At 39.6% G+C, this 27,386-nt stretch overlaps 2 protein-coding genes across 4 annotated transcripts; both read right to left on the reverse strand.

The window, feature by feature from the left end:
* Nucleotides 1–2,184: 2,184 nt before the first annotated feature.
* Nucleotides 2,185–10,545, reverse strand: MAT2B (methionine adenosyltransferase 2B). The gene is made up of 7 exons (XM_040572948.1): nucleotides 10,399–10,545; nucleotides 8,321–8,515; nucleotides 7,325–7,439; nucleotides 6,877–7,029; nucleotides 4,179–4,372; nucleotides 3,214–3,327; nucleotides 2,185–2,761 (listed from the first exon to the last, which is right to left on the reverse strand). Exons 1-7 carry the CDS (start codon nucleotides 10,459–10,461, stop codon nucleotides 2,591–2,593), a joined length of 1,005 nt encoding a protein of 334 aa, XP_040428882.1. The 5' UTR covers nucleotides 10,462–10,545; the 3' UTR covers nucleotides 2,185–2,590.
* Nucleotides 10,546–13,495: 2,950 nt separating this feature from the next.
* Nucleotides 13,496–27,301, reverse strand: HMMR (hyaluronan mediated motility receptor). Of its 3 annotated transcripts, none has more exons than XM_040572951.1 (18): nucleotides 27,251–27,301; nucleotides 26,782–26,886; nucleotides 25,516–25,592; nucleotides 24,592–24,672; nucleotides 23,965–24,153; nucleotides 23,584–23,670; nucleotides 22,986–23,086; nucleotides 22,359–22,433; nucleotides 21,394–21,572; nucleotides 20,514–20,662; nucleotides 19,985–20,199; nucleotides 19,266–19,382; nucleotides 18,410–18,568; nucleotides 16,599–16,751; nucleotides 16,409–16,508; nucleotides 15,974–16,150; nucleotides 15,550–15,712; nucleotides 13,496–14,836 (listed from the first exon to the last, which is right to left on the reverse strand). In XM_040572951.1, the coding sequence occupies exons 2-18, from the start codon at nucleotides 26,807–26,809 to the stop codon at nucleotides 14,817–14,819; spliced, it is 2,070 nt and encodes a 689-aa protein (XP_040428885.1). In that variant the 5' UTR covers nucleotides 26,810–26,886; nucleotides 27,251–27,301; the 3' UTR covers nucleotides 13,496–14,816. The 3 variants fall into 3 exon arrangements, with proteins under 3 accessions (XP_040428885.1, XP_040428883.1, XP_040428884.1); XM_040572949.1 differs by having other exon boundaries at nucleotides 27,179–27,289; XM_040572950.1 differs by lacking the exon at nucleotides 24,592–24,672 and having other exon boundaries at nucleotides 27,179–27,289.
* Between the last annotated feature and the right edge of the window lie 85 nt (nucleotides 27,302–27,386).

The raw sequence follows: 27,386 nt of genomic DNA on the forward strand, positions 1-27,386 counted from the left end.
TGACTTGAACTGTTAGAGGAACTGTTTTATCTGCATTTTGATTTAAATATGCATTTATATAAAAGATAGAGCTACTTGATTTTATTACAGTTAACGTATGTAAAAGCTATGAATTTCATCGTTTCATCAGTAAGAAAAATGTTTCTTGGTAGGAAAAACTCCAATGAACAAATGACATTAAATAACACATTTGCCTTTTGCCTTCGGAATCTGTCATAGCCTTTCACAGCCTTCAGGTTATATTAGTAAAGTGAAGAAATGATAGCCAGTAGAAGTTGGATATTTATTGTTGTATAGACAATATATGGAGCAAAATGGAAATGTACATTGTTAAATAACTATATATTGCTAGATTGTTAAATAAGTGTATATTGATACTGAAAGTTTGTATTTAGCTGAACACACATTCCCTGCCTTCTTTGCATCTTGCATGCATAATGTGGTCCTTTGAAACCTACTCTGGATTTGCAAGATGTCAGTGTAACTAGCTCCTGATCTTTCTCTTTCAAACACACATTCTTCCTCTTTCTATGTGAAAGAATTCAATAGAGGTCTTGAGAACCACATATACAAGGTGCAACACATACATAAATTATATTGCCTACACCATATTCAAAAGTGTTGTCTGGAATGCTAGTTAGGAAAATTCCCCAAACCAACCTTCCCCTGCTGTTTGAGCAATTGTACGCTTCAGTAAATAACACAGAAATGATTCTGCAAATGTTTAAGAACGACTCCGTACTTTTTTTTTATTTATTAACTGCTTCCATGATGTTTAATATTGTTAATTTGCTGTGATTTAAAGAAAAAAATATATATTATCTCAAATATACATTAGTTGCCCACAAGTGGAGAGGATGTACTCTGAACCTCCACAATCAATCACTGACGCACATTCTGTTTCAGACTCGTATTTTCAAAACTGTCTGTAATGTATGTGTACATTAAGTTCCCAAGATAGTGGCACGGTGACAGAGAAACACTTATCTAACCTAATCTACATCTGGAAATAGTTAATTAAATTAAGAAAAATAATTACAGAAAGGGCACACGGAGATTTCAAGACCTGGAAATATTTATGAGTTGGAATAAACAAATCTTGATAGGAAAAAAAGAACCAACAACTGTTTCTCATGCTGGCAATATTTATTTATTGTCATTTTGGAAACAGGTTACCATGTGTATATCAGGACTTCAGAGTAAAAACACATCAGGATAATGACCTCTTAATATATGCCAGTTGAAAATTGAAGGACTGAATGTAAAGCTGACCTTTAGAAAATCTGAACTTGGTCTATTTTTGCCCCCCTCCCGCGTTTTGTTAAGCTGAACACCCCCACCCCCTCTCCATTACAGTCTCAGAAAAATAAATGATCATCAAAATGCAACTTTTCCCAGTTTAACTAATGAACTAATCATCTGCTGGCAATCTCAGAACATTTATATTGTTGATTTTAACATCTTCAGAAGGAAGCTCACCTTTACAAACTATGTTCTTCCTCCACTTTAAGTAGCTACTGCGTCCAACTTCAAGGACTAAATCTAAGCAGATCCAAGATTTGGTTATATTAGACTACTGTGGTTATATCATTGCAGTGCAAACATTCAACATATGCACTTGGCTGTTCCAGAATGAGCTGCATCAGTGCAAGATCTGAGAGTCTGTGCAAAAGAAGCTGCAGTGCTATAAACTCTTGAAAATACCTTTCCTCTCTTCTCTCACGTGTATTGACTAGCAACATCTTCCTCCAGCTAAATTTCATCAATCCAATATACTATTGAAAAAAGAGAAAGATGAAGATATTTCATGCTTTTATACAAAAAAAAAAAATACAACCCCCCCGCTCAAAAAAAAAAAAAATCCTCTAACACCCAACCCCAAAACAAAGGTCAGAGCTATTTCTTCCCCACCCTCCCAACCCTCTTCTAGCTTTTATAAGTCACCATTAGAACAAGTGCATTCAACTTGCTGTACAAATATGAAGCTGCAGGCATTCTAATAACAGAACACTTGGAAAATATTTCAAGCATAAAAACTACACTTGATAACTGCAAAAATAAAGTCTCACTTTTTTTAAAAAACATTTTGATCCAAGCTCTAGCATAACAAACATTTAACAATTCCTGCTTTAGTTCACCTTCAGAGTAACGCCACCTTCAGAAATTAAAAACAAGTAACTCAGATTTTTGGTGATAAAGTAACTGACCATACCTTTTAATGAAGTGAAATGGTATATACAACAATGGCACAGACCTTAAGCATCAACAATGTATGTCAGCCAAAAAGAAGTTCACAAGTCATCTGAGTAGTTCTTAGCATCAAATAGTACTGACTACTAAGAACCATAATCTGCTAGGAATAGACATGAAGTTACACTGGTATGAATGGAAGGAAAGATTCACAACATCGTACAGGCTCAGTTTTTGTCACTGAACTTTTTTTAGGCTAACAATTTCACTAGTGCAAGACCGTACGTTTACCTGATTAAATGAAACGCATAAGTGTCACAATTTAAGAACACTCATACAAAACTATTTTTTTCTTTTAAAAAAGTGCCACATACCATACTTTTACTAAAAAAATTACAAACTAATGGAAGACTGTCTGCCTCCATCTCTTGTCAACAAGGAACGGCCAAAGTGATTCCTTGATTCCAGCTCGAAATGGTGTTCTCTGACCAATCCCCAGCATCTCCAGCTTGGAGCAGTCTAGCTGAGCATTCCTTGGACGGAGGGCTCCCATAACCGGACAATCAGTAATCTAAAAAATAAATAAAGAACACATCACCAGACAGAAATGAAAAAAAAATGTATTCTTTTATATGTTCATTTAGATGTTCCATTCATAGCTTTCTATGTGGGTCATTTCCTCTCCTCCCTTCAACTACGCTACGTTCTTATTTTTTTGTGACTATAGTTACAAGGTAAAAAAAATGAGCTCAAAAAAAAAAAAAGGCTTTACTCATTACTAAGGACAACTATAGAACTATTCTGCAGAAACACCATTACACTGCATACTGCTTACCAGCTAGGTAATTTTCATAATCCAGCAAGTTAAAGTAGCATCCTCAGCAATAAATCTGCTATGCTAAATACACTCATCTAGATTGTCCCCAGGAAGTTTACTTGCAGAGCCACTGTGAGACTGTAACCTACTACTTGAAATGATAAAGCACATCCCTCTTTCTACACGTTCAACAACACATCACTTACCGGTCTCAAGTGGCTGCTGGGAAGGTTGAAAGCATCTGCAATTGCACATGCCATTTCATACTTGGTCATCTGTTCATTGCCAGACCAGTGAAATGTTCCTTTTACGGATGGGTCCTGGGAGGAAACAGTAAGCACTGGTGAAAAAAAATGCAGCTACCCTCCAGACTAATTCCTGTGCAGAATAAGCTTCCAGCAGGAGCCCATCCTGAGGAGCACTTCACAGCACTGCACTTTTCTGGGGACAACTCACATACCTTCAGGGCATACCTGTCTAGGGATTGAGACTGAAAATCTGTGTTACATTTATTTGGCCAGACTTTTCAAAGACAGTTTATATTTGGTAGAATTAACATGAAGGAAAGGAGCCAACCAACCAAGGTTAAATAGCTGAGGAAGAACTCAGCTGTTCTATACTGTTCACTTAATTCAAGAACAAATGCGGAAGACACCACTCACATTCTGCATGTTAAACTTGAAACCACGTAACAGTCCTATCAAAGAGATTGACAGCACCACATCCACAATGTGTTTTTTTCATTTTTATTATTTTGCAAAGATGGCAGCCTTACGATGCGGTGCTGAATAAATGCAATGACGTATTTAAGTCTAGAGGACTATCTTCTGTCTTTTCAATGTTCTTAATACAGTAATCAATAGCATCTTTGATGGTACTTTCAACCACGTTTTTTAATCAAAAGTGACAATTTGTAGAACAAACAGAACGAAACTGTAGACAGTTTTGAGAACGATCCATTGTTACTTCACCCACTTTTGTTCCAAATATCAGAACACCTGCACACACTGTCACGTAAAGAAAACATACTGCAGTATTACAGACAGTTCTTTCCTTCCTCCCAGTGTTCCAGAACTACAAACAATAAGGCAGGTTAGACGCAGGTCTCAATTTTTCAGAAAGAACTGGGACTGGTTTTACACTGAAGAGGCTTGTTTATTTAAATTCTTACCAGCATTCTTTTCTCTGCTAGTTGTCTGCAAACAGTTGCTACATCCTTCACGTTAGTAGGAAATCTTTGTTGCCAATGATCCATGTTGGCAGATTTATTACTGAACTGCACTTTATCAAACATAACAGTCACAGCGCTTTCCTCCAGTCTTTCTACCTCTCCATACAAGACAGGAATCCTAAGTACTGCAGCACCTAAAAGACAGAGTATCAAAAAGAGTATTAACAGTGCTTAGGAAAGGTATTAATGCTCTAGCAAAACCTGAAAGAGGTTTTGGAAGCCTTAAGAAATGTGTTGGTGATATTAATTGCTTTTTCTTTTTAATTTGTATGTGCTTAATGTTTGTCCTCCGAACACGATTTTGAATTTAGCTCAGTTAAAACAGTTTTTACAAACACTAAGTTCACATAGGCTCATTTTCATTTATGCCATTGATTTTCACAGTGTTAACAAGCTTTACTTAACACTGCAAGCCTGTTTGGGTTAGGGAAAAACAAAGTGGAACTATACAGTTACTCCAACATTCCCCATCTTCCCTTAGTAAAAGCAGGAACAAAAATTCCCACCATCTACATACAGTAGATGTATGTAGTATGTATCAGGCATCAGACAAATCCATGTCACCTGGCATGCAGAAACCACTTCCATAAAGGAGGATATTCAGGATATTATACATCAGAAAAAGATAGGAACCTTGGAATCAATAAGAAACATCACACATAAGGGACAAATGCACAGAATATCTCAGTAAATAATATTAGATGCCAAGACAGTGAATTGAGAAATTAAAGTGGGAGTGAAGTGGGAGTAAAGTGGGAGGTGCTAAGGGAAGGGCACCTCATGATGGAAACCATCATACAATTGTGTTAATAACACTAGAAAGATCTTTTGGGGAAAAATTCCAGAATGGTAAGACATGGATTAATAGTAATGCACATTTTTTTTTTTGTTAAAAAAAAAAAAAAAAAAACACAGCACACACACTGCGTGAGTCACATAAAAGTGAAGAACTTAGAAAACAAAACCAAATACAATAAAAAAACATGACATTGATTTCCTGCTGCTCTAGAAATACTTGTCGAGTGAACAAATAAGTGTTCTTCCTTACTTTAAATACTGCTGAAGATACTTGAAAAGAGAATTGTCAAGCAGCGTTCATTAGCTGAGTAAAAGACCTTCCTTTTGTTCTTAGCTAGAAACTTGAAACAAACATCAGCTTCATTACCCATGGTTCCATAAACCTACTGAACCTTTCTAGTTTTATATGCGTGAATACTGAATATAACTTGTTTCCCCTCCTAAGCAAATTAAAACACGTTTAAAAAAATACACAAAACCCAACTAATTAAACTCAAATAACCGGTGGGAATCATTGTATTACACAACAAAAATGAATATGGAAATAAATATGTTCACACAACCACAGACATTTGATAGACTAGAAGCTATCTGTACAGTATTATCAACTTAGTGGCTAGAAGACTAACGTGTGTAAAATAGGTGTTTATGAAACATAATTGATGTTTCCAAGCATCTTACTTGGCACCATCTCAAAATGCTTTCTGCTAATACCACTGCTGCTACCCACTAATGCTCGATTGATCACGCTCAAAAAGATTATGAAACAAAACTGCAATGTTGAACTGGGGGAAAGGATCTAGCAAGAAACCCGCACGTACTTGAATTTGTTGCATCTTATCTTCATTACCAATCTAGAAGAGGGAGCAAACAGCATCATAGTCAAACTCAGATTATATTTACTTATTGAAAGACTGTCACGCTAATTTATCAATCGGTCAATCCTGTGGTTAAACAGGGCAGACTCAGAATGAGTGTACCACATTCACTTATCAGAAGCCTCTTTTACAGATGCATTGACATCTTCAAATTTCCTGAGAAAACAGGAGTGTAAACTGACAACATACTATCTAGAAACAGTCAAACCTCTCTTACAAGAGCTAAATTTTACATACAAGGGAATATGTTCAGTCCTAAGATTTCTTCCTTTACTAAGCAGAACATTAAAAAGTATGTTTCTGCATTTTGAATGTTAGTTTTCATTAAGATTTATATCAAAAATAATCCAAGACGTTACTTAAAATCAATGTTACTAACCCCTTAGAAAGTTGTAATGCTAGGAATCTAATGCATGTGGCAAGCAATGCATGTGGCGTGTAAAAATAAAACGGAAAGTCTTATGTAAAGAAAGCACAACAGGAAATCAGCAAGAAAAACAGAAGAGTAAAAGCAAAAGCCTATGTTGATTTTGTCCGTATTATTGTTTTATCAAAAGTCTGTTTCCGCCCTTGAAGTGAGCACACATTTAGAACAACTGCAATGCTTCTCCCCTCAGTAACAGCAGCTATGAGTCAAGTATGGTAAAGTTTCTGCTATTACAACATATTCCTGATATATTTTATTTAGAAGTAGTTGATTCACATTACACAAACTCTGGTGGATGTCCATCAGCAGAGACAAGGAAGACAAAGGAAGAGCGGCACAAGTAAGAAATTAAGAGTTAGTCAACCTGTAAGTAACAGAAATGCCTGATGAGCAAGGAGACTGACCCCTTGTCACATTGCTTTCCAACTCTGTTGTCAATAGTTTCACAACTTTATCACTGACCAAGTTGTATGTTAGCTTAATCAACTCCTAAGTAAAAATAGAAATCATGAAAAATGAGCAAGTGTATTCTTACCATCATTATTTTCCAGGACTGCCTTTTCACCCTCGAGTTTGGTTTTACCATACAAATTCAGGGGATTTGGTATATCAGTCTCTTTATAAGGAGGGTTTGTTCCATCAAATACATAGTCTGTACTAATGTAGATGAGAAATGCTCCAATTCCAGCTAGAAGAAAAACATTTGTATGCATTATTTTAATGCACGCCTTGCTTGCAATCTTAATTGAAGTTTAAGCAAATCTCCAGAAGACCTCATCTCCTAGCCCCATTCATTGCCTCTGTTTGTCTTTTCACTGATTCTTCTCCTAGGATCACGTAAGCCAGCCTTACAGAAAGTGCATCGACTGACACTGGTAGCAGAAACAACATTCAGAACTTTAAGCAACTTACTCATTTGTGCATCGGCATAAATAAATGCAGTAGTCTAACAAGAAAACAAATCCGTGAGACAGTCTTCTTACCTGCTTCTTTTGCTAGGTTCCCTGAAGCAGCCACGTTGAGCTGAGAAGCAGCATCTGGTTGGCTTTCTACAACATCTGGCCGTCTCTCAGCAGCACAATGCACTATAACATGAGGCTGGAAATCAAAGAATAATTTTGAACAAACATCCTCAAGAAGTTGCAGTTCCATCCTAACTGGAGAGATCCACTCCCTCAGGCAAAAAGGGGTTTTACTAAGTAATAAAAGTTGTATTGTTTTTAATCATTGCAATCTGAGGAGCATGTTTTCCTTAGGAAGCAAAACAACCAAGCTGCTTCAAGGTTTCACATTAGAATACCAAAGCTTTGACCATTAATTTTGCAACCATGACCTTCAGTATCTTCTATCTTACAGAAGACCAAGGCTGTCTTTTTTTTTTCTTCAACTGTGTAATAACATAAAACAGGGGAAAATGTAACATCTCACATAATGTAATTAAAATACTTGGGTTAAGTTTTTTTTGGATAAACTATTTACCCATGGCTTATTTGACATACCCAAACTATTAACAAGATTTTTTTAGAGTGGCACCCTACATCATGCTCTTCGGGTTTTATATATCCCTGTTGCAAGTCAGCATGAAAGGACAGGGCACTCCTTGCCACACTGCACGCTCAACATGCCACAACTACTGTATTCTAGCATTCTTCAACTTCAAAAGAACTACTTTGTGTTACTGGGTCAACAACTCACGTTCATCTTCTCATTTAAGCCACCCATGTGAGCGTACTGACACACACATCTATCACCGGCATTCTCCCTGTGGTGACGTAGGGAAGTTCAGAACTGTTTGCACCTACAGAGCAAACCCCCGCTCCAGAGACGTCAGGCATGACAGCTGTATCCTATTTCAGGGCTCTGCTAATGCATTAGCTCCGCCGAAGCCACATGACCCGAGTATCACAACAGCACTGCCAGCTTACTGCTAGACATATCAAGTACTGCCCATACTTCTTATATCTGCTCCCAAAACTCACCTGAAAATCACGGATAATCTCATGAACTGCGACGGAGTCGAGAAGATTAATCTGTTCAAATTTAGGCTGAGCTCTTCTGTATCCACAGCCAACTGCATTCCAATTATTTTGATTGAATTCTTTAAACACAGCTCTGCCGAGAAGTCCCGTAGCACCAGTAATTAAAGCTCGTCTACTGGGAATATCAACATCTTCCTAGGGAAATGAGAACAGGACAAGGTTGCTTTCTAATGTTATTTAGTCGTTTGGCTTGTTTTCTGTCCCCTTTCTTAGAAAGTTAGCAAGATTGCAGCAAGTGCTACTGCATTCATTAGCTTTCCTTGTGATGCAAGTGTTTTGACTCGAGTGTCTCATGGAATACAACCATCTGGGAGCACTGATACTGTACTGAGCCAAGTACTTCCACATAGTCTTGAAGATGCTGAAAATAAAATTCAAATAGGAAACTTATTCCACAAGAAGTGGGGGAAACAAACCAAACAACCAACATAGACAAACTCAAACAGCAGAATTTTAATTTCACTCAGAATCTGATAAATTTATGAAACTTGAAATAGAAGAAATAACTTCTTTTGAACATGGACCTGAATCTTTCAGATTTAGGGTCCACATCCTGCAGTAAATTATTTTGGACTGTGCCTGTAAAAAGCTCCAACAATACACTACACTATGGGCCTACACATTTGAAAACAGATTTTAATATTAAATGCAACACTAATTCATCAGCAATCAGCACACTGGTCTAGTACCCAAACAAAAATACAGCTCTGTTTTACTACATGGATGTGGAAATGATGTGATCATTTCAACTCCCCATCCGTACTGCTAACTCAAGCTTCACTTCAGCCACAGCACATTTCAGTGCCTGAGATGGATGCGCACATGAATCTGCAAAGTTCATTCCTCTCCACCACCACTCACTCGATCCTCAAGCTCTCAAGAAAACACACACAAGATTCCTGGAGGTCTGTGCAACCTTTACTTCCACATTTTACTTCTGCATGTGTCATTGAACAAGAGCCTGCCAACAACAAAAATAAAAACGCACTTATATGTCAGTACTGAAGAAAGCTGCAGGCGTACAGAACTTCTACATCTTGAATCTTCCAAGCACATTATATGCAGACAACTTGTGATAAGTGACGATATTTTTGTAAACACCGTCTACTACGCAGTTGTAATATCTCAGCTCCTTCCAAGCCTTCTCACATTTCCAGCCCCGTAACCCACCACTGCCTGCTGGTCACGGCACGGGGTTCCTGCCCTCTGCCCTGCAGGTTTGAACACTTTTGCTCCACAGAGGCAAATGCAGAGGTACACTGCAGAAACAAGTGGGCCTAGTCCAAAGCAACTGCTGAAAGCTGACAGCACGTCGCACGTATTTTCTTCAACTCTAAGGCTGTGGACAAACGATGACTTATTCCTGCAGGTTACACGTGAAAATTAGTAACTTTTATGTGGACTGTTTCCTGAAAGGGACAAACTACAGAAAATTATGTTTAAAAAATTACTTTTACGTTTACAGTGAATTTGGCCTCACAATACAAGTTGAGTGACTGCTCCTTAAAGCTGCCTGTGCTAGTCTGCGCTGGGTGAGAGCAGGAAAGCACTGATTCCCGGCTCTGTTCAGCACTTCTGAGCCTCAAAGGAGAGACCACCGGCACCTCTACAGACAGGCAGCACCTGCCCCTAAAAACCAAAGGCCGGCCGCAGGAAAGCGAAGCGAGGCACGCTCTGGAGACGTGACACCTCCGCCAGGATCAGGTGACCGCAGCCAAACGCGCAGTTTTCCACGAACAGAGGGTGACAGACTAACAAGTGCCACCCGTGAGCCCTGGGGCAGCCTCCCGGCCCCCGCCGCACACAGCCGCTGCTCGCAGGAAGCCACCCGGCGCCGCGGGAGGAGGGCCGCGAGGAGCCCGGCCGGGCCCGGCCGGCAGCAGGAGGCCGCCCCTCGCCGCCCAGCCCCCGCCGCCCCGCCCGGCACCTCCCGGGGCAGCCGCAGGCCCTGCCCGAGCGCCTCCCCAGCGCGGCCGGGGCAGGGAGCGCCCCGCCGAGCCCCCCCCGGCCCCGCGCACCTCCACCAGCTCGCAGCAGCCGGGCACGAAGCGGATCCGCAGCTCCTTCTCGCCGCCCACCATGGCGGGGCCCGGCGCGGCCCGGGCCTCGGCCTGCTCCTGCCACCGCCCCGCAGCACGCCCCGAGGGGCCGCCGCGCGCATGCGCCGCGCGCCGCCCGGCCCCGATTGGCGGGGGGCGGCCGGGGCGGGCCCTGAGGGAGCGGGCGGCTGCGGGCCGGGGCTGGGTAACGGGCTCCCGCCCCCAGGCACCGGCTGGGCCTCGCCCTGCTGCTGGAGGCACCGAGCTGTGTCAGAGGGAGGGGCCAGAACGCGTTTGGGGTGCTCTCCCAGCTTCATCTGCTGAATGAAGGCCAGGCTGACGCGATTAAAAGCACCACGGGGTAGTTCAGAAATTAAGAGCGAGCTTTTACCACGGCAATTAAAACACTATTAAAAATATCAGGTAATTAAACTTGAATGGAATCCTATATTAACAATGATCATGACATACAGAAAACCAACAACTACAGGACAAAACAGCATACCTATAACAACACTTTAGCTGATTGCTCCCTTCTTGAATGGCGGAGATCTTATTTTTTCCCTTGTAATGAACTGTAAATAGGTAATCATTCCCTTTCCAGTATCTCAATTTTATTCAAAAATATCACTCATTCACAACTTGAAATTCAGAAGAAATGGGAAATGCCAAATTGTACAGCAATGCTAAGGTAACAACTCTGAGCATATTCCAAACCACATCCCTTCCTCCCTGTAAACACTGCAATACTTCATGTTTTTGAAAAAAGTGGAAATAAATTCTACTTTCCAGACTTAGATCAAGATGAAAATAGGAAAACGTATTAAGCACCTAAGTCTCAAGCTAGGACTATAAATTCGTCTGTAAAATACCTTCAGCTTTGTCACCGCCATACCTGCTACAAAAACTATATGCAATTTGTTAATTATATCTTGTTATAAAAAAAAGCTTAAATTACACTGAATTCACTAATTTTTCTAGTTTATTTTATTAGTTTTAATTATAAATAAATTTATTTTGTGAAACATGGCTTCCTTGGAGTAGCGGAATCAAAAATTGACAACAGTCCACATCAGTCATACCAGCATAATGCATCCCTGGATAACTGGAACATACCATTCATAATTTAACATTTCAGGCTGCAATTGCAGGAACTACAACTAATTCTCTCTCTCATTCTGCCTTGATTTTGTAACCAAAGTGTGGCAGCAATCTTCTAACGTAAATCTGCAGATCCTTACCTGATCCATTTCCACCAGCATTTCAGGCATTGCCTCAAACTGTAGGAGGAAGTTCCAGTCTAGGCAATGATTGCTGTTCAGCGGTGCATTCGTGCCTTTGTCTGCAGAGAGCACGTGGACTGAAAGAAGCAGTAGCTCAGATGACCTTTGAAACCCAAATGCTAATCCGAGCCCTAGATCACGTTTGGTTCTGAATCCTGTTAAGCTTGGTTTTATTCCCAGTGGTACCATTTGAAAGGCTCGATATGAACTTCAATTTTGACTTCTTAATAGCCAGCATGAGCAAGTGCAACCATTGTGTGCATAAATTTATTCCGTGCACTGGCACTGAGCCTCTTGCCATTTTCTTTGTATGGGAAACAGGAGGTGGGCTCTAATGAGGTCAGCCAGACTGAGGATTCTAGCGCTCTTCATCTTAAACGTAGGCAAAGTAGAACCCAGATCTTGCTACAATACTGAGAGACATGATCAGAGAAATAAGTTCTTGTTACATATTGCTTTCAGTACAAAACAGAATAAGGCATATGCCACAACATGAAATTAATGAATTCTTACAGCAACAGCTCAAGTCAGTTAAACAACTGAAAAATTGATGGTTGATCACAAATATATTGCATGTGCATGAAACTAGCAATACCCCTTTAACTGAAGCTGACAAAGCTTTACAAAAAAAGCTTTTTTTTTTTTTATTAAACTGAAGCTAACAAAGCTTTTCAGCTTCCCCCCGCATCTCTCACAAACCTGCTCTATGCTATTTATTCATATTTTAACATTAAAGCAAAAGCTGACAATGCTGTAATGCTGGTGTAATTATTGAGTTGCCCTATTATTTTTATTAGTGTAAAATATTAAGAAAGATTTAAAATGGACTTCGGAAAAACTCCCAATTAAGGTTGAAAGTTTTAATCATTAAGGCAATGTGAAAGAAGTGTGTAGTCAGGCATAAAAGCACACTTCCATGATACTTCCAGTACTTTGCTTCACTTAGTGTTCTTTCACCCATTGACCAACTCTTGCTAACTTTCTGCTATTTGACACGTTCTGCATCATTAAGGTTCAGTTGAAAGTGTACATGAATTCAGTGCCATCATGTATGTTTGAGCTTTGTAGAGCCCTTGTTTAATATTCATTCTTAATCTCTCATGCAATACAAGACTAGCTTACACATTAAAAACACATGGAACTCAATGTCTTTTTTTTTTTGGTCAAAAAGGTGTTTCATCAGATTTTTGCATTCTGATTTATGAACAGTGATTTTTGCCTTAAAAACACCCTTAGGAGAAGGACACCAAAGCAAGTGTGCAACTATCAGCAACCTTGCTTAAGAGCATTCAATCTTGAAACAAAAACACCAGTATAATAGCAGTCAAGTGTTACAAGTGAAAATGCAAGAACACAAGTTTTTTTTTGTTGTTGTTGTTAATATGGATTTCTCCCCTTGCCCTGTTACTCTTTGCTCTGTTGTTTACTCAATCAAGTTTGGTCTAACCAACTGTTCATTTTAAACCCACTGGCTGCTGGATGTAAACGGCTGTGTAACATTAGGCTTTCCACAAAGACCAGGGTCTCATCAAATGAGTCAGTAAGACTAAGCTCTCTTTCTTCCATAGTTGTTTTTCATCCCACTTGCATCTTTCAGACAACAAAACCAGCTAACTTTATCATTTTCTCCACATGGAGAGAGAACTCTAGTCTTCTTAAATTATTACAGTAAGCTCTTCATTAAAATGCCTCTGTCTACTTCAGCCAACCCCATAAATTGAACACTAAGTATTTCTCAATTCAAACATCTCATCTTCGGAAGCTCAAGTAAATACACAAAGATGGCATTAATGTACAAGAACCACCAATTTATTTCTTTGGACTTAGAATGCATTTTCAATATTTCATTTCTCCAGTATTACCATAAGGTGACATGCTATGCTTTGTATATTTTCTTTGCAGCACATGTATACAAAATATTAGTATATACAATTAGTAAAAACAGTTCCACATGTTTCACTTGAGTTCCAGTATTTATTTCTATATTAATAGAAATTCACCAGAAATAACAGAGTAAAAGAATTGCAAGCTATATCTATTGTACAGTTCAGCCAAATCATTTCTTCTGTACAGTTCGAGAATTACATTGTCTTTCAGACAAGCCTGATACTAAGTTTTGTTGTGAAGATTTAAGATTAAAATACTAGGTCACTTACAGGGTAATTTTATGTTGCTTTTCTTAATCACTGGTTTAAGAAGGAAATGGACAGAAACTCATTTAAAATATTTATTCTGCTAAAACATTCTTAATTTTAGATGCAGTTCAACAGATTCCTTCCACCTTGCCAAAATCCAAGTCTATAAAAATGAATGCGTAGTGGGCATCCTCCCACCCAATTAAAAAAAAAGTTCTGTTGATATTCCCATCCACATAACATTGATCAAGTAAGACAGCTGGCTGCAACAGCTATGACTATTTAAGAGTCCAGTAAGCACAACATTGGTAAAAGATTTCCCTTAAGACCTTAATCTTAGCTATGGGATGCAAAGACATAGACAAGGCAGTCCAAGTCTGACCTGGAAATCCTCTTCTGGAGATCAATAGTTGCATTATCTAGCCCCAGGAAAGAAATCAGCATGTCCTGAATACAAATTATTAAAAAAAATCCAAACCAACTGTACAATATGACTTTTTACATCTGACCTGTATTACATAGGCCACAAAGGAGAAAGTCTCTGGAAAGTGCTCCTGCCATTGGTATCAAAGCAACTACAATCAGCAACATTAATTTAACATGGAATTGAAAAAATTAGACAGGTACAAAATAACATCTTACATGAATGCAGGTTTTGTCATCCTTTTCGCCTAATTATTCACCTTTTCTGAACTTAAGTTGCACTGTTAGAAAAACAAACTAAATAGCTTCTGAGTCCAAGATTGCAAGGATGTTACCAGGAGTCTAGAACATGCAGCCCTCTGTGGCCTCCGATTTGAGGATGACCAAGTGTAGTTTTTCTAAAAATAGGCTGTTTTATATCACTTCTCAAGTAATCATGCTAATATGTATAACATACAGCACCCAATTTTACCTTGAACAAATAGTCTGTTGAAATCTTCTGTATTACTTAAGTTTATTGGTGATGTAAAATATTTTTCTTCATAGCAAGAAAATATTACACTTTGTTTCTATTACCTGCAATGGAAAAACATTACTAAGTTTGGATTTTGCACTACTGCTCCCTCGCATTGAACAATTATTTGTGTTCAGGGGGAAAGGAAGGCATTAGATTGCACATGACAGGCAAGACCAGAATTTCAGACACAAATACATTCGGAAGCAAAGGTCTGCTCGAGATCTGTATCCTTCCCCATCTCCATGTGGAATCTTCCACATTCACCTGCAGCAGGCTTTTTGCTTCCTACCTGTATACCTACAGCAGTGTAAGGTCCTGCAAGTACCAACTAAACAACCAGGGCTCAATCCTCTGAGTCACTTTCACCCTTATTGCCGTTGCAGGAGATACTGAATACCACTGGATTAGCTACAACAGGTAAACTGTATGAGAAGTCAGTGGGTGATACACAGCCGCAAAACAAGGTTCACATCTTACAATCTCATGCAAAACAGTTGAGTCCGTAACCTACTCCTCCACATTAAACACACTTTCTGTTGTCTGACCCGACAAACAGCTGTCTCAGCTAGCATTAAAACAAACAGGGCTGGGAAATACAATGGCCAGAAGTACACTGGAAACACCCCACAGCTGTAGCCTCCCAACACGTGCTGTAAAACACAGGAGATGCTATCTCCTTCCTTCCCCAAGTGAAGTAGACTATGCAAGACTGCCATATGTTCTTTGGATAAGTTAAAGAGATACAAGGACACAGATGAATATCCATGCTTACCTTCTTTCAAAGGAGTTCTTGGAGAAATATTTTCCTTGCTGTCATGCTGGAAAGCTTTGGAAGGATCAAACCGCCTAATGCCCTGAATTGCACAGAGTTGCTCCTGAAGATCCCTGTTTGTTTGCTTTTGTTTTGCTAGCAGTGCACGCAGTTTGGAGACATCCTAAGGAAAACAATCCTTAGAAGTTAGATTAAGAACAAGAGTAAAGATCACCCTGTATACCATGTATTTAGTCCTCACTAAAACAGATTCTCTTGCTGTTCTGGAACTGGTGGTTCATTCTAGCCTAGCGCACACAAAGAATGTAAGAACCGTAGAAAACAAGTAGCTTGCAGAGTTAGTCTGTAAGTACTTAGAGAATTCAGCAAATAAGAAGAATCAAGTAAATGAATTTCCAATTTCTAACATTACAATTAGACAAACCTGTTTCAAGTGGGTGTTCTCCTCCTTCAACTTCATAACATGCTTGATTTTTTGTTTCTGGTTCTGGTGGCCAAGTAGTTTCGCATATGCCTCACTTAGTTTATTCAGTTCTTCTTGGGCTGCACCATGCTCATTTAAGAGAGCATTCTTCTCTACTTCAAATGCATCTAGCTGGCACTGAAATACATAGTACATTTTTCATTTTTATTTTTAAGTCTAACTTTTTTTTTTTTTTTAAAAGCTGACTGAGATCTACAAAGAACGATTGTTTTGGGAAGTGACATAGCTGGATGAAGGGATGGTAACTTAGGAAATCATAATACAAATGCTGTAGAATGGGAGATAGCATGTTTATTTCTCAAGAGAAAAACTTGAGTCAACATACTAATAAAGTCTGAAGTCAACATCGTAATAAACACCTATTTCTTCACACACCTGAAAAGGCTTAGTTTTGTTATGCAACTCTTCATATAGGTTACGCCAAGTCTTTATCTCTTCTTTTAAGCCAGAGGTCACATCTTCACTTACGGTTTTCCTAAGAAGCAAAAAGTTTCAGCTCTCAGCATTTCTTCACAATAAAACTTGGGTGTGCTACAATACCCAAGTTTAGTTTCTGAAAAGTCACCTTGATCTTTCTGCTTCAAGTTTTTTTTGTAGATCTTCAGTTTGCTCTTTCAGTTTTTCCTGAAGCTTAGTCATTTGTGCAAGACAAGACTCTCTTGTTCTCTCTGCTTCTGCTTCTTTCAGTGCAAGCTTTGTCTGGGCTTCTAAAAGCATCCTGAGGAAAACATCAACCATCCATAACGAACCATCCTTAACTTTTTTATGTTATTATTTACACTAGTAATTAATATTAAAATACGAGTAACCATGTTTGAAAATCTGTTACTTGAACTGAAATGAAGGTTTGCGCTAACAGTACCGTAAGAGAACAATATAGTACAGAAAGCAATCTAGTTCAAGATGTGGTTTAACTTCTATGAAGAAGCAGTGCTTTCAAAGCAAGGAAGTCTCATGTTTCTTATTTGTGACTGTTTAATACTAGCAGCTCTTAATGGAAGGTACTCCAGTAAGCTTTTCATGCAGAGGTTTGCTCAAGCAGAAGCTAGCCAAGATCATTCAGTGTGGATGACCTCAAGGGTTCACAAATTTTACATCTAAAATGTTGACTTCCCTCTCTTACCTAAGCTATTCGTTTTTATCATCTAGGTGGAGACTAAATCCATCCCCCTGCCACACTCTACAGTAGGCATGTAAAACAAAATAACTCTTCAGCTGCTTTTCTTTTAAGAACTATAATAGAAACTGGAAGAAATATCAAACAAGCAAGGAGAAAATAAAGGACATCATCTTAAAACCAAAGGTGTCTTAAAATAAGCTGGAGTAAGCTATAATTCTCTTCTGGACAGTCTTATCATCCTGGCTATAGGTGTATGAAACAGCAGAAGCATTACAGAAACATTTTCTAAGTCAGCAAAGCTTTAAGACAGATGGGGAGATCAGAAATGGCTCAACTTAGTTTGGCCAAAAAAAGGGTTTTAATGCAGTTGCATGTGAATGGTTGACACATTCAACTGTTGAAAATATTAGAGCATAGTTGCAGACTTAAAACCAACTTCAGCTTTGCAAGCTAGCTAGCGATGACCCTCAGAGAAGCAGGGAAGGAAATTTAGTGCACACACAATATACTCCATAATGCAGCACCTGTACAGGCAGTTGCCTCAGTTGCTTAATAATGGCAATCGTACACTGGGACCATTTACAACCCAACTCCCTCATTTCCTCCCATCACTTGCCCACAGCAGGGAGCTTGCACATGGTCTGCCACACTGAGCTCAAAAGAGAATATGCACCACTAAGCTGCTGTTATCTGGTCAGAGAAACATACCCACAATACTGGCCAAGGACAACTGCTGGCTTTACTACTTTTCAGCTGCAATGTGATGTTGCACATTGGGCAGAGGGAGGGCTTTTGTTTACTTCACTGCAGTGTGTTAATTTGAGGACTGTTAATCAGCATCTGCTTGTGAGCAGAACTTGAGATGACAGACGTTATTCAGGACAGAGTGGCAGATGGTCAGATCTGAATTAAATATGTTTTTCTGCCCCTGTGGATCTTACTAGTTCGTGGAACAGTCATTGTAACTAATATGTCTCATAAAAACAATATTCCAACAGAATTCAGTTAAAGATTTTCCTTTACCTATGTTCCACCTAAAGGAAAATTTGCAAGCAATTAATTGGATCGATTAGTTTTCTAATACATATAATCCTAACGCATTTTGTCTATCAACATTTTCAACCTTCTGCATAGGGAAAAAGGAAGATATGTACGGTTACATCAAATGCTAATATTATTTGATAGAGCACCATGCTAAGGTCTAGTTAAGAAGGCAAGCCTCAGCTGGCTTAAGGAAAAGTTTGTCAGCCAAATACCTTGCACATTCTTCTTTTGCTTTGTCTTTAGTGTACTCTGCTTCCTGAAACAGCTGTAGATTATCTTGGCTTGTTTTTTTTAGGTCAGCAATTTGTTCTTGCAGAGATGTATTCTCCACTTTAAGGCTGCATATTTCTTCAGCTATTGTCTTCTTGTAGCTAGTATGACAGTGCAAATAAGAAAGCACTTGTTACTTTAAACAAATGCAGATTAACCAGTTCAGGCCTTATGAGAGCAATCCAAACTCATGCTGCAAATGCATAAAAGATTTTCTAATCTATTAAGGCATAAACAGCAAAACTGTGGCATATTCTATTCTATGATACATTTAAAATTTCTACCGAGATGTGAAAACACTGCCTATAAAAACAACTATCTGAAGGATGCCTGATCCTTCAGGTTTGCCTTGCATTCTTAACAATAACAGTATCAATATACTACAATCTGAATATTGTGAAAACAAAAGTCTGCAAGAACTGAAGGACAATCATCAGTGCAAGTTTTGATCCTGAACAGGAGGACTTGCTGCAAGATATTTTAATGTACAGAGACCATCTTTACTAGCTACAACTCTCAATGAGTATCAAGAGCACTTGAGTATTCCACTTGGTTACATTTTAGAAGAAACATTCACAGCTTCCTCAGCTAGATTACTGAGTATGTCATTACACTTGACTAATACTCAAAAGGAATAAATAACATTTCTTAATGCCATCAAAAAAAACCACAAAAACGCTATAATATCACACCAGTTCTTATATACAATGTGAAGTACTAAGACAGTTGAATAAAGAGCATATGTTATTATAGTTTCAGAGATCATTGCTGCCCGACATCTTAATGGAACTTAAATACCTTTCAAACTCAGCAAGAGTCTTTCCCAGTTTACACAATGTGTTGCTATGCTCTTCCTGGATTTGCCGAACCGCACTGCTGTGCATTTCGTTGATTTGCTCCAACTCAGCATTCTTCCTAAAATAAAAATGCAACACTCCATGCTGGAGATAAACATGCCTGAATGTATTACCTTCTATAGAAGGCTGGCAGCAGCAGCAGCAGCAATACTTGCACACTGACAAATCAGTAATGTCTCTGCCACAACTTTTCATGTATTAAAGCATCATCTTCATAGCAAACAAAGACTTCACCCACCCCTTAATTTCCAAGTTATCTCATTTATGGAATAGATTTAATAGCTGCTAGTAAGCTTTCAACACATGAAAGTTAAAAATAACTTGCTTGAAAAATCTCTCCTAGTGATTGCCTTCTCCAGAACATAAATACCAATAAAAAAAATCCATGCAGCTTATTCTTCCCAATAACTTCACATTACTACAGTACTAGCACATCAGGCAACTCTCAGCAGGCTAATTAAACAGCTTTAAATAACAAAGTTATTTAAATCATTCAACTAGATTGCCTCTAACTGCTGCCATTAATCAAAACCCAGCAAGAAATACATTCCGATGTGTTCAGGTTTCTTTAAAACCTGAATTAGGCTCAAAAGCTTTGCTTACACTGCTGATTTAACATGTTTTCCTTCTAAAACTTTAAACTGAGATTACTTCACAAACCCTTTCAACTTTACTTCCATCTGTGCAAGTTCAAGAGTTTTAGATTTGGTTTCTTGTTCCAACCACTTCACCAACTTCTCAGCTTTCTTCTCCTTAGCATGCAATTTATCCAGCTCATTCATTGCAACCTTCATCTCTTCTTCCAAGAGGTGTCTCTCACTTGTTACCTCATCTTGAAAATCTAGTAACTTCTGCTGGATAGATGCAGACAGCTCCTGCGGGCCAGAATATAACTGATTTTAAAATTACCAGTGGTTTTCTAGATACTGAAGGGTACTTTGCAATGCTCAAGCCTTATAGCACCACAATAAGAGCAAATTTATGGAAGAAGCAGAACAACGATCATGCCAGCTGTGATTCTTATAAGACATGAGATCACACACAGTTTTTGCTGGCCAGCATCCATTTCTACATCCCACAAATTAAACCATTATCAGTATAGCAACTTTATGTTTAACCAAAATCAGAATATTCAGTCCCAGACATTGGGATTAGAATATTTTTAGACTAAATTAAAGTTTGTATTTACCTTCTCTTGCTGCAGCTGAGAGAGAATCTCCTCTTGCTTCTGAAGCAGTTTTTGGTGTTCTTGTTCTTCTAAGCCAATTTTTTTTTTCAGATCTTGTATTTCAGCATTCATACTCAGGACTTTTCCCCTGCTCTCAGAAGACTCTTTCTCTGCATAGAGCAATTGTCAGTATCAAGTAGTATTTCTTTGAAGGTAGAGAAGGCACAACGCCTTTTCTTCATAGTACTTTAATTCTAATTCATCCTAGCTTTAAAGTTAGACATGGAAAAACTCATCTGGGAATTCACCAAGAATCCCACTTAAAATAATTTTTTAAGGGATAGGATTTTTAAGGGAAGGGATTTTTTTTAAGGTAGGGATCTTTGGTTCAATGAATTATCTTTTATCGAAACAGCTAGGAATGGGAACAGCTATGGCTGAGGAAAAACTTCTAAATGATTCCCTCAAAGATGGGCTGGTGGAGATGGGAGAGGGAGAATAGGGCAGGGCCGAAGGTTTCCTGGACACACAGTACTTCAATGAACTAGTGCATAAACCTCTAACAGTGTATTACAGCAATATAGCACTGATTCTCAAGGAAGATTAAGGAACAATTCATTTGCGTTCAACTTTCAGATTAAAGCCTAGCATGCAAACAACTTTGAATTCTATAGTGTCTACCTTAGTATACCTCCATGGAAATATAAATTTAGACTTGACAGAGGTGTTTCCAAGGAGGTTTCTGTATAGATGGAATTATGGTGAGCTGTTCTCAGTTGGAGCTCAGAGAGCTGACTTTGCTTTGAACCCACACTTACATTTTAAACAAACCTATTAGAGATGCTTTAGGATGTATAAGTGATCCCAACTATGTGAACAGCAGAAAGGCACTAGCATTTACCTTTTTCTTGTTCAAGCAACTCACACCTTTCATTAAGTTCTCTGATCAGTGTAAGTGATTCTTCCTCTTTTGTTTTGAGTGTATCAGTCAGGTTCTTGATGTCTTGGTCTTTCTTTATCAATGTCTCTTTCATCTGGGCAACATCTAGTTTGTATTTCTCTACAGTTTCTGCAATACTGCTGTAGAAGAAAATTCAGGTATTTGTTACCACTAAGTTTCATTTTTAAGCTTACACTTCAGTACAAAGGAGAAATTCTTAAAATACTTAGTACAGGTGGTTTTCGACAGAAAAGCAGCCTTCAGCTAGTGTTCCAGGTAAGTTTTTGTGCACTAAGACAGGTTACTTAAAATTAAACGCAACTGATTTCAAAATGGGTGTTTTAAGAGAAACTTACATAATCACACAACTTAAAATGGTTTTGTATTTTCACCACATCCTGAGCTAGGTACACCTGACTATGAAAACTGAATAGGGTTTCCATCTGTTACAAAGCACTGGACTGGTAATTTTTACTATCAGACTATGTTCTTCTCAAGCGAAAGCAACATGGATCAATTCTTGAATGAAAACCAGAATATTACAAAGTCCACTGGAAGTTAAGACTGTTTTTACAAGTGAATGCTCAAAGGCATTACTGCCAGTAATTTAGAGGAAAACAAGTCTAGCTTGATTTATGGGTTTAAATAAACCACGTTAGAAAACTGATTTCAGGACTCTGATACAAAACCTGTCCATAATACTGCTTAGCCCACAAAAGTACAGTCATTTAGAAAGGTAATTAAAATATTACCTTATGACTCCTTCCTATTGTCTGGAAAAAGGTCAGATTCCCCTTCCCACCCCTTCATTTCAATGCTGTTAAACATAATTTTTGCCAAGCTTCTACTTCGTCTGGCAAGAACAAGCCTTAGTTTTACTGCCTTCTTAACTTACCCAGTCAAATCTAAGAACAATTTGTTTTTACCTGAGCTCTGTGATATATTCCAAGAGTTTTTCAGTGTCAAATTTGTCTTCAGCTTTCTCTCTTTCCGTAGCAGATCTAAAAATCAAGAAGCTTTCATGATGGATGTATTGAAACACTTCAGAGCTATTTCTAAGCTATTTGCTTACAGATAAGCAAGTACAAATAAATCGTTTGATCACAACTTAAGCGTAACGTGTTCTTTCCGTAATCCAGCGTGGCTGACAAACTCGTATTGACTCTAAGAGGTGATTCTATGATCTTTTGCTCTTTATTCCATGTGGTCTTCTCATTTGTACTAAAGATACTGAACCACCTTCCACCAAATATGCTAGAGGGGCAGCATTAGCTAGACAAATCATCATTGCTTCCCACTGTGAACTGCAGTACCTGCGTTATTAACTGCGTATTTCAACCTAAGTGTAAAACATCCACTCATATTCAAGCACTGGGATTTTAGGTAAGAGCAGAAGGCCCTTGAGTTTAAGGAAAACTTGGCAGTGCCGAGCTTCTTTCCATCAAGTTCATTCCAGGCCTTTATATCCCCCCAAACTATATGCTTGCTGTGAATATATGCAGCTAAGCCCCGATACATTGCCGTCTAAGTGCATTCCCTACATTACCACTTACAGTTTTTCTTCTAACTGTGCTACTTTTCCTTTTGAATGCTCTAGATTCCTCTGCACCTCCTGCAGCTTCATTTCCATGTCTTCCTGTTTTGCAAGTGCAGTCTAAAAAAAAACAAAAACAAAAATAAGTCCATTGTCTAAGACAAAGATAAACTGAAATTAATTCATAACCAGGATTCAGTTACAGTACTTGCTACTATGCTAAACGTGACTCCTATATTCAAATTATCCATCTGTAAAGATATTAACCATTTGTTAAAATTACAGACAATCACCACCAAAAAAAACCACACGTCTAAGCTTCAAACCACACTTACAACCACTGGTTTTCAATGATATTAATAGTCTGACCAACAGACTGATACAGAAGTATTTCTAGGCTTCCTTCCTCAGACTTACTTACTCAGAGATACTTTACACATCAACCGCAAAATCAAGATTTGTTGTTTTAACTTTTCATAATTCCACTGAGCGAAATATAGAAGAAACTACAGAATTGAGGACCGAAACTAAGCATGATCTGCGGGACCACTGCAAGCCCTTCATTGTCAGTTCCTGAACAGCTCAGTTATTATCCCATGCAGTGCAAAGCAGCTTACTTTTTCCTTGGCATCCCTCTTATTTCTGAGCTTCATTAACTCCATGCACAGGCTGCTCATTTTCTTCTGCACACCATCTTCAGACAGCTTATTAGAAATATATAACAAATCAATAAGCATAACAGCTTCATATCGATCACTCTTCAGGCTGTCAAAAGAGCATCCCCCTACCACCCACACCACTGATCTCTGTCTGGCCTGGACAACGATGTTAGCGAGTCCAGCTCTGTCTTCAGACAAACACACAGTATCTCAAGACATGTTCTATACCTGTGGCCATGAAGGGGCACAGGGAATGTGTCAACAGGCAAGTTCCCTCTTCACCAGGGAACTCAATAACATCAAAGTCAAAGCAAATAGGTGATATATTCGTTTGAATACCTTAGATTTTAGTAGTTCATTGGTTCTTGTTAGTTCCAGAAGCTGTTTTTTCAGGCAAGCAACATTTGCCAAAAGAGACGTTTTCTCCTGAACTGCAGCACTCAGCTTAGCTTCAATCTTAACAAAATCCTCATCCAGAGCCTGAAGTTTTTTATCCTGCTCTCCACGCTCTCTCACTAATGCACGAATCTACAACATAACAGGTATTCTTTTATTTAATGATATAATTTTTATTAAATAATCATTACGTCATGCCCTTTGTTTTCCTAAAAAGGCTGAGTATCTAAACTGTATTGACTTTCATTCAGAACACGCATCTTAAAATTTGTCATTCACAGAAAAGGACATGAGATGATCACAATTCCATATTGTTAAATGCCATAGATTTGCAGTCCTAAATCTCAGCTGAATTATTTTGCGCTACTGAGCCAAATATTTCAGTAAAAAGTTAGAATAGTCTTCGTTTTAACTTGTGAGAGAAGAAAACTCTCCTCCTTGGCTGTGGAATAGAAAGGCATAGTGTCGTATCTGAGACAAACGGAACATGGATTAGTAGTAAGCTTATCGTTTTGATTATGGGAAGCGGTAAACATACTCCAGAACTGCACTCACATAATGTATTCATACCTCCTTCTCCAGCGTCTTCTGTTTCTTTTTCTCTTTCATGAGTACGAGATCTTTTCTAGGCTTCAGACTCCCACTAACCGGCTTTTGAAAACAAACTTATTAGAAATATTTAACTGATTTCTCGCTGCATATTAATTTAACATTACAGTTCAGCATAACAGTAGGCAACACTGTTAAAGACACGCAATATCAAAAACAAATGTCTCTCTCCTGCAGATCGGTTAGATTAGGGTCAGTTTTACCACTGTACTGTTGTGTAAGCATTACTATGAATGGACAGCTCAAGGCCTTTGTGACAGGAAGGAGACTGAGAAAACCTGAGACATACACATCCCCTAAATTCAATAAAAACACTTTACCCTCTTAAGTTCAGCTTAACCTTGAAGTTCTGCTTTGTTCACCTAACTTCTTCCTATATCATGAGTACTAGTAAACTCAATTACTAAGTCAGCATTACCATTCAACTCATTAACCCATCTATTTCCTTGCATATCGCACTGAGAACCTGTATATACAGTGTTGTCCCCTCCTTGTTTCTTTTACCACTGTTTATGCTCTGGCCTGTCCACCATAGAAAAGCAACAGAAGCAAGATCTCACATAGAAGCACCTGCACCACAATTACACGGTAAGAGAAAAAAATAACCCCCAAACAACAAACCCATAGCAACCTACATTAAGGAAAGCTTTGTAAAGCCACTCAACACGCCACTCAGTAGTCCCCAGTAATCATCATATGATCCCAAAGAAAGTTACTCCATTTCCCTCCTTTGTGACTAAGAAATCCACACAAAATAATGTGTTCCATACATAGTTCACTAAGATAGGTTAATGGCTATTGTACAAAGGGGCTAGGTGATTTAACTAGTCGCAGTGAGGTTGAGCCAGAATTTATAGCGCTACAGATACCACAGAAGAGTCTTACCATTGATCCAAGAGATCCAGGTCTCCCTCCAGTTACAGCGGTAGGTGCATTCTTCTCGCTGTTCTGATCTGTCTCACCTGCAGAAGGATGCAGAAAAGAATGGTGAAGGAAAAGGTTGGGCATGCACATGGTGAGAGAAGTTTCACCAAGCTAGACAAAGTTGACTGATTTTCTATACAAAGGACAGAATGCTATCTGCTTATTAAACTACTTGCCTCACAACTTAAGGCCAGCTGTTTTCCTACTGTCATCAAGCAATTCAGTATTAGTCAGCTGGGCACTTGACAAGGTTCAGAGGCAGACTACCTGATGACAGCCTATTTTGAGAATTCACCTTCTGCCAAGTTCCCCACCACCATCCGGATTTGTACTGTCAGTTTTCAGTTGAGGAGTATCTTACATTTTAATAAACCATGAGAACGTCACTAAAAGCAAAGTGTCCTGGTTTCAGCTAGGATAGAGTTAATTTTCCTCCTAGTAGCTGGTAGGGTGCTATGTTTTGGATTAGGATGAGAAGAGCGCTGAAAACATGCTGATGTTTTAATTGTTGTAGAGCAGTGCTTACACCAAGCCAAGGACTTTTCAGCTTCTCGCTGTCCTGCCAGCAGGCAGGCTAGGGGTGCAGCAGGAGCTGGGAGGGGACAGACCCAGGACAGCTGACCCAAACTGGCCAAAGGGGTATTCCATACCATCTGACGTCATGCTGAACAATATACAGGGGTGGCTAGTCGGGGTGGGGGGGCCGGCTGCTCAGGGATAGGCTGGGCATTGGTCAGCAGGTGATGAGCAATTGCGTTGTGCATCACTTGTTTCGTACACATTATTAGTAGTATTATTATTATCGTTATTATTATTTTCCTGTCTTAATAAACTGTCTTTATCTCAGCTCACAGGCTTCACTTTCCCGTTTCTCTCCCCCATCCCAGAGAGGGAGGGGGGAAGCAAACGGCTGTGTGGTGTTTAGCTGCCGGCCGGGTTAAACCACAACACAAAGCTAATGAAGTACTTGAATCATACGTTTTAACTCAAAACGTAGACCCTCTTGATTAACAGAAATTACATATAAAATTGTTTATAGAAAAAAACTCCAATAGACATGTTGTTACAGCTGAAGTTGAGATGAAAGATAGGCAACGAGCCCCACTAACAAAGCAAAACAAATAATTAAAAAAAAAGAACAAAGCAGTAACAGCGTGTAAGCACTAACAAGCGTAGCTTTCAGAGGCATTACACCATTGGTTTTGCAGGGCTTTAAGGACTACTTACTCTTCTGTTTCCTAACCCGATGATGCATTTCGGAGGACAGCGAACTCCTCGCCGCCGCTGACGCCTGGCCGTCACGGGATCCTTGCAGCGGGGCGCGAGCTGGAGCTGACCCACACACAACAGCCAGAACGCATGAGGAGAACGACAGAGGCTTCGCCTTCGCCCTCGCTGCGCTGAGGCCGATAAAACCCCCCAGCCACTCCTCGATAAAGCTCCCGCCCCCCTCGCCCTCCCCGTGACTAGGAAGAAAGGAGAAGGCCGCGTTTTTCCCTCAGGAGACGACGACGACGACGACGACGACGACGACGACGACGACGACGACGACGACGACGACCCCCCCCCCCCCCCCCCCCCCCCCGAGCCCCGAGCCCCGAGCCCCGAGCCCCCAGCCCCGTACCACAGCCGCCGCCCGGGCCGCGCCGCAGGGCCGCCCCACATGAGGCCATGGCAGCAGCCGCCGGCCACGCACCGGGATTCGAACGGGGCCAACGGCCGCGCGCCGCGGGGAGCCAATCGCCTCCCCCAGCTCCCGGCTCCAGCGGCCAATCAGCGCGCTCCGAACGGAGCACGCGCGTTACCCGCCGCGGAGCGAGAGGGGCTGCGCG

The sequence above is a fragment of the Cygnus olor genome, chromosome 14 (genome assembly GCF_009769625.2).
Source record: "Cygnus olor isolate bCygOlo1 chromosome 14, bCygOlo1.pri.v2, whole genome shotgun sequence".
NCBI classification, from domain to species: Eukaryota; Metazoa; Chordata; class Aves; order Anseriformes; family Anatidae; genus Cygnus; species Cygnus olor.

What these genes read in the sequence shown, in the direction of transcription:
- MAT2B (XM_040572948.1), bottom strand. Translation starts at nt 10,461, where the DNA reads ATGGTGGGCGGCGAGAAGGAGCTGCGGATCCGCTTCGTGCCCGGCTGC. An exon ending in AGTCCTGGAAAATAATGATG is followed by an intron (nt 4,373 to 6,876) that starts GTAAGAATACAC and finishes TCTGTCTTTTAG; the next exon opens with GTGCTGCAGTACTTAGGATT. An exon ending in CCAGCAGCCACTTGAGACCG is followed by an intron (nt 2,762 to 3,213) that starts GTAAGTGATGTG and finishes TTTATTTTTTAG; the next exon opens with ATTACTGATTGTCCGGTTAT.
- HMMR (XM_040572949.1), bottom strand. Translation starts at nt 27,227, where the DNA reads ATGGCCTCATGTGGGGCGGCCCTGCGGCGCGGCCCGGGCGGCGGCTGT. An exon ending in TCGGGTTAGGAAACAGAAGA is followed by an intron (nt 25,593 to 26,781) that starts GTAAGTAGTCCT and finishes ATCCTTCTGCAG; the next exon opens with GTGAGACAGATCAGAACAGC. An exon ending in AGAGGGATGCCAAGGAAAAA is followed by an intron (nt 23,087 to 23,583) that starts GTAAGCTGCTTT and finishes GTTTTTTTTTAG; the next exon opens with ACTGCACTTGCAAAACAGGA.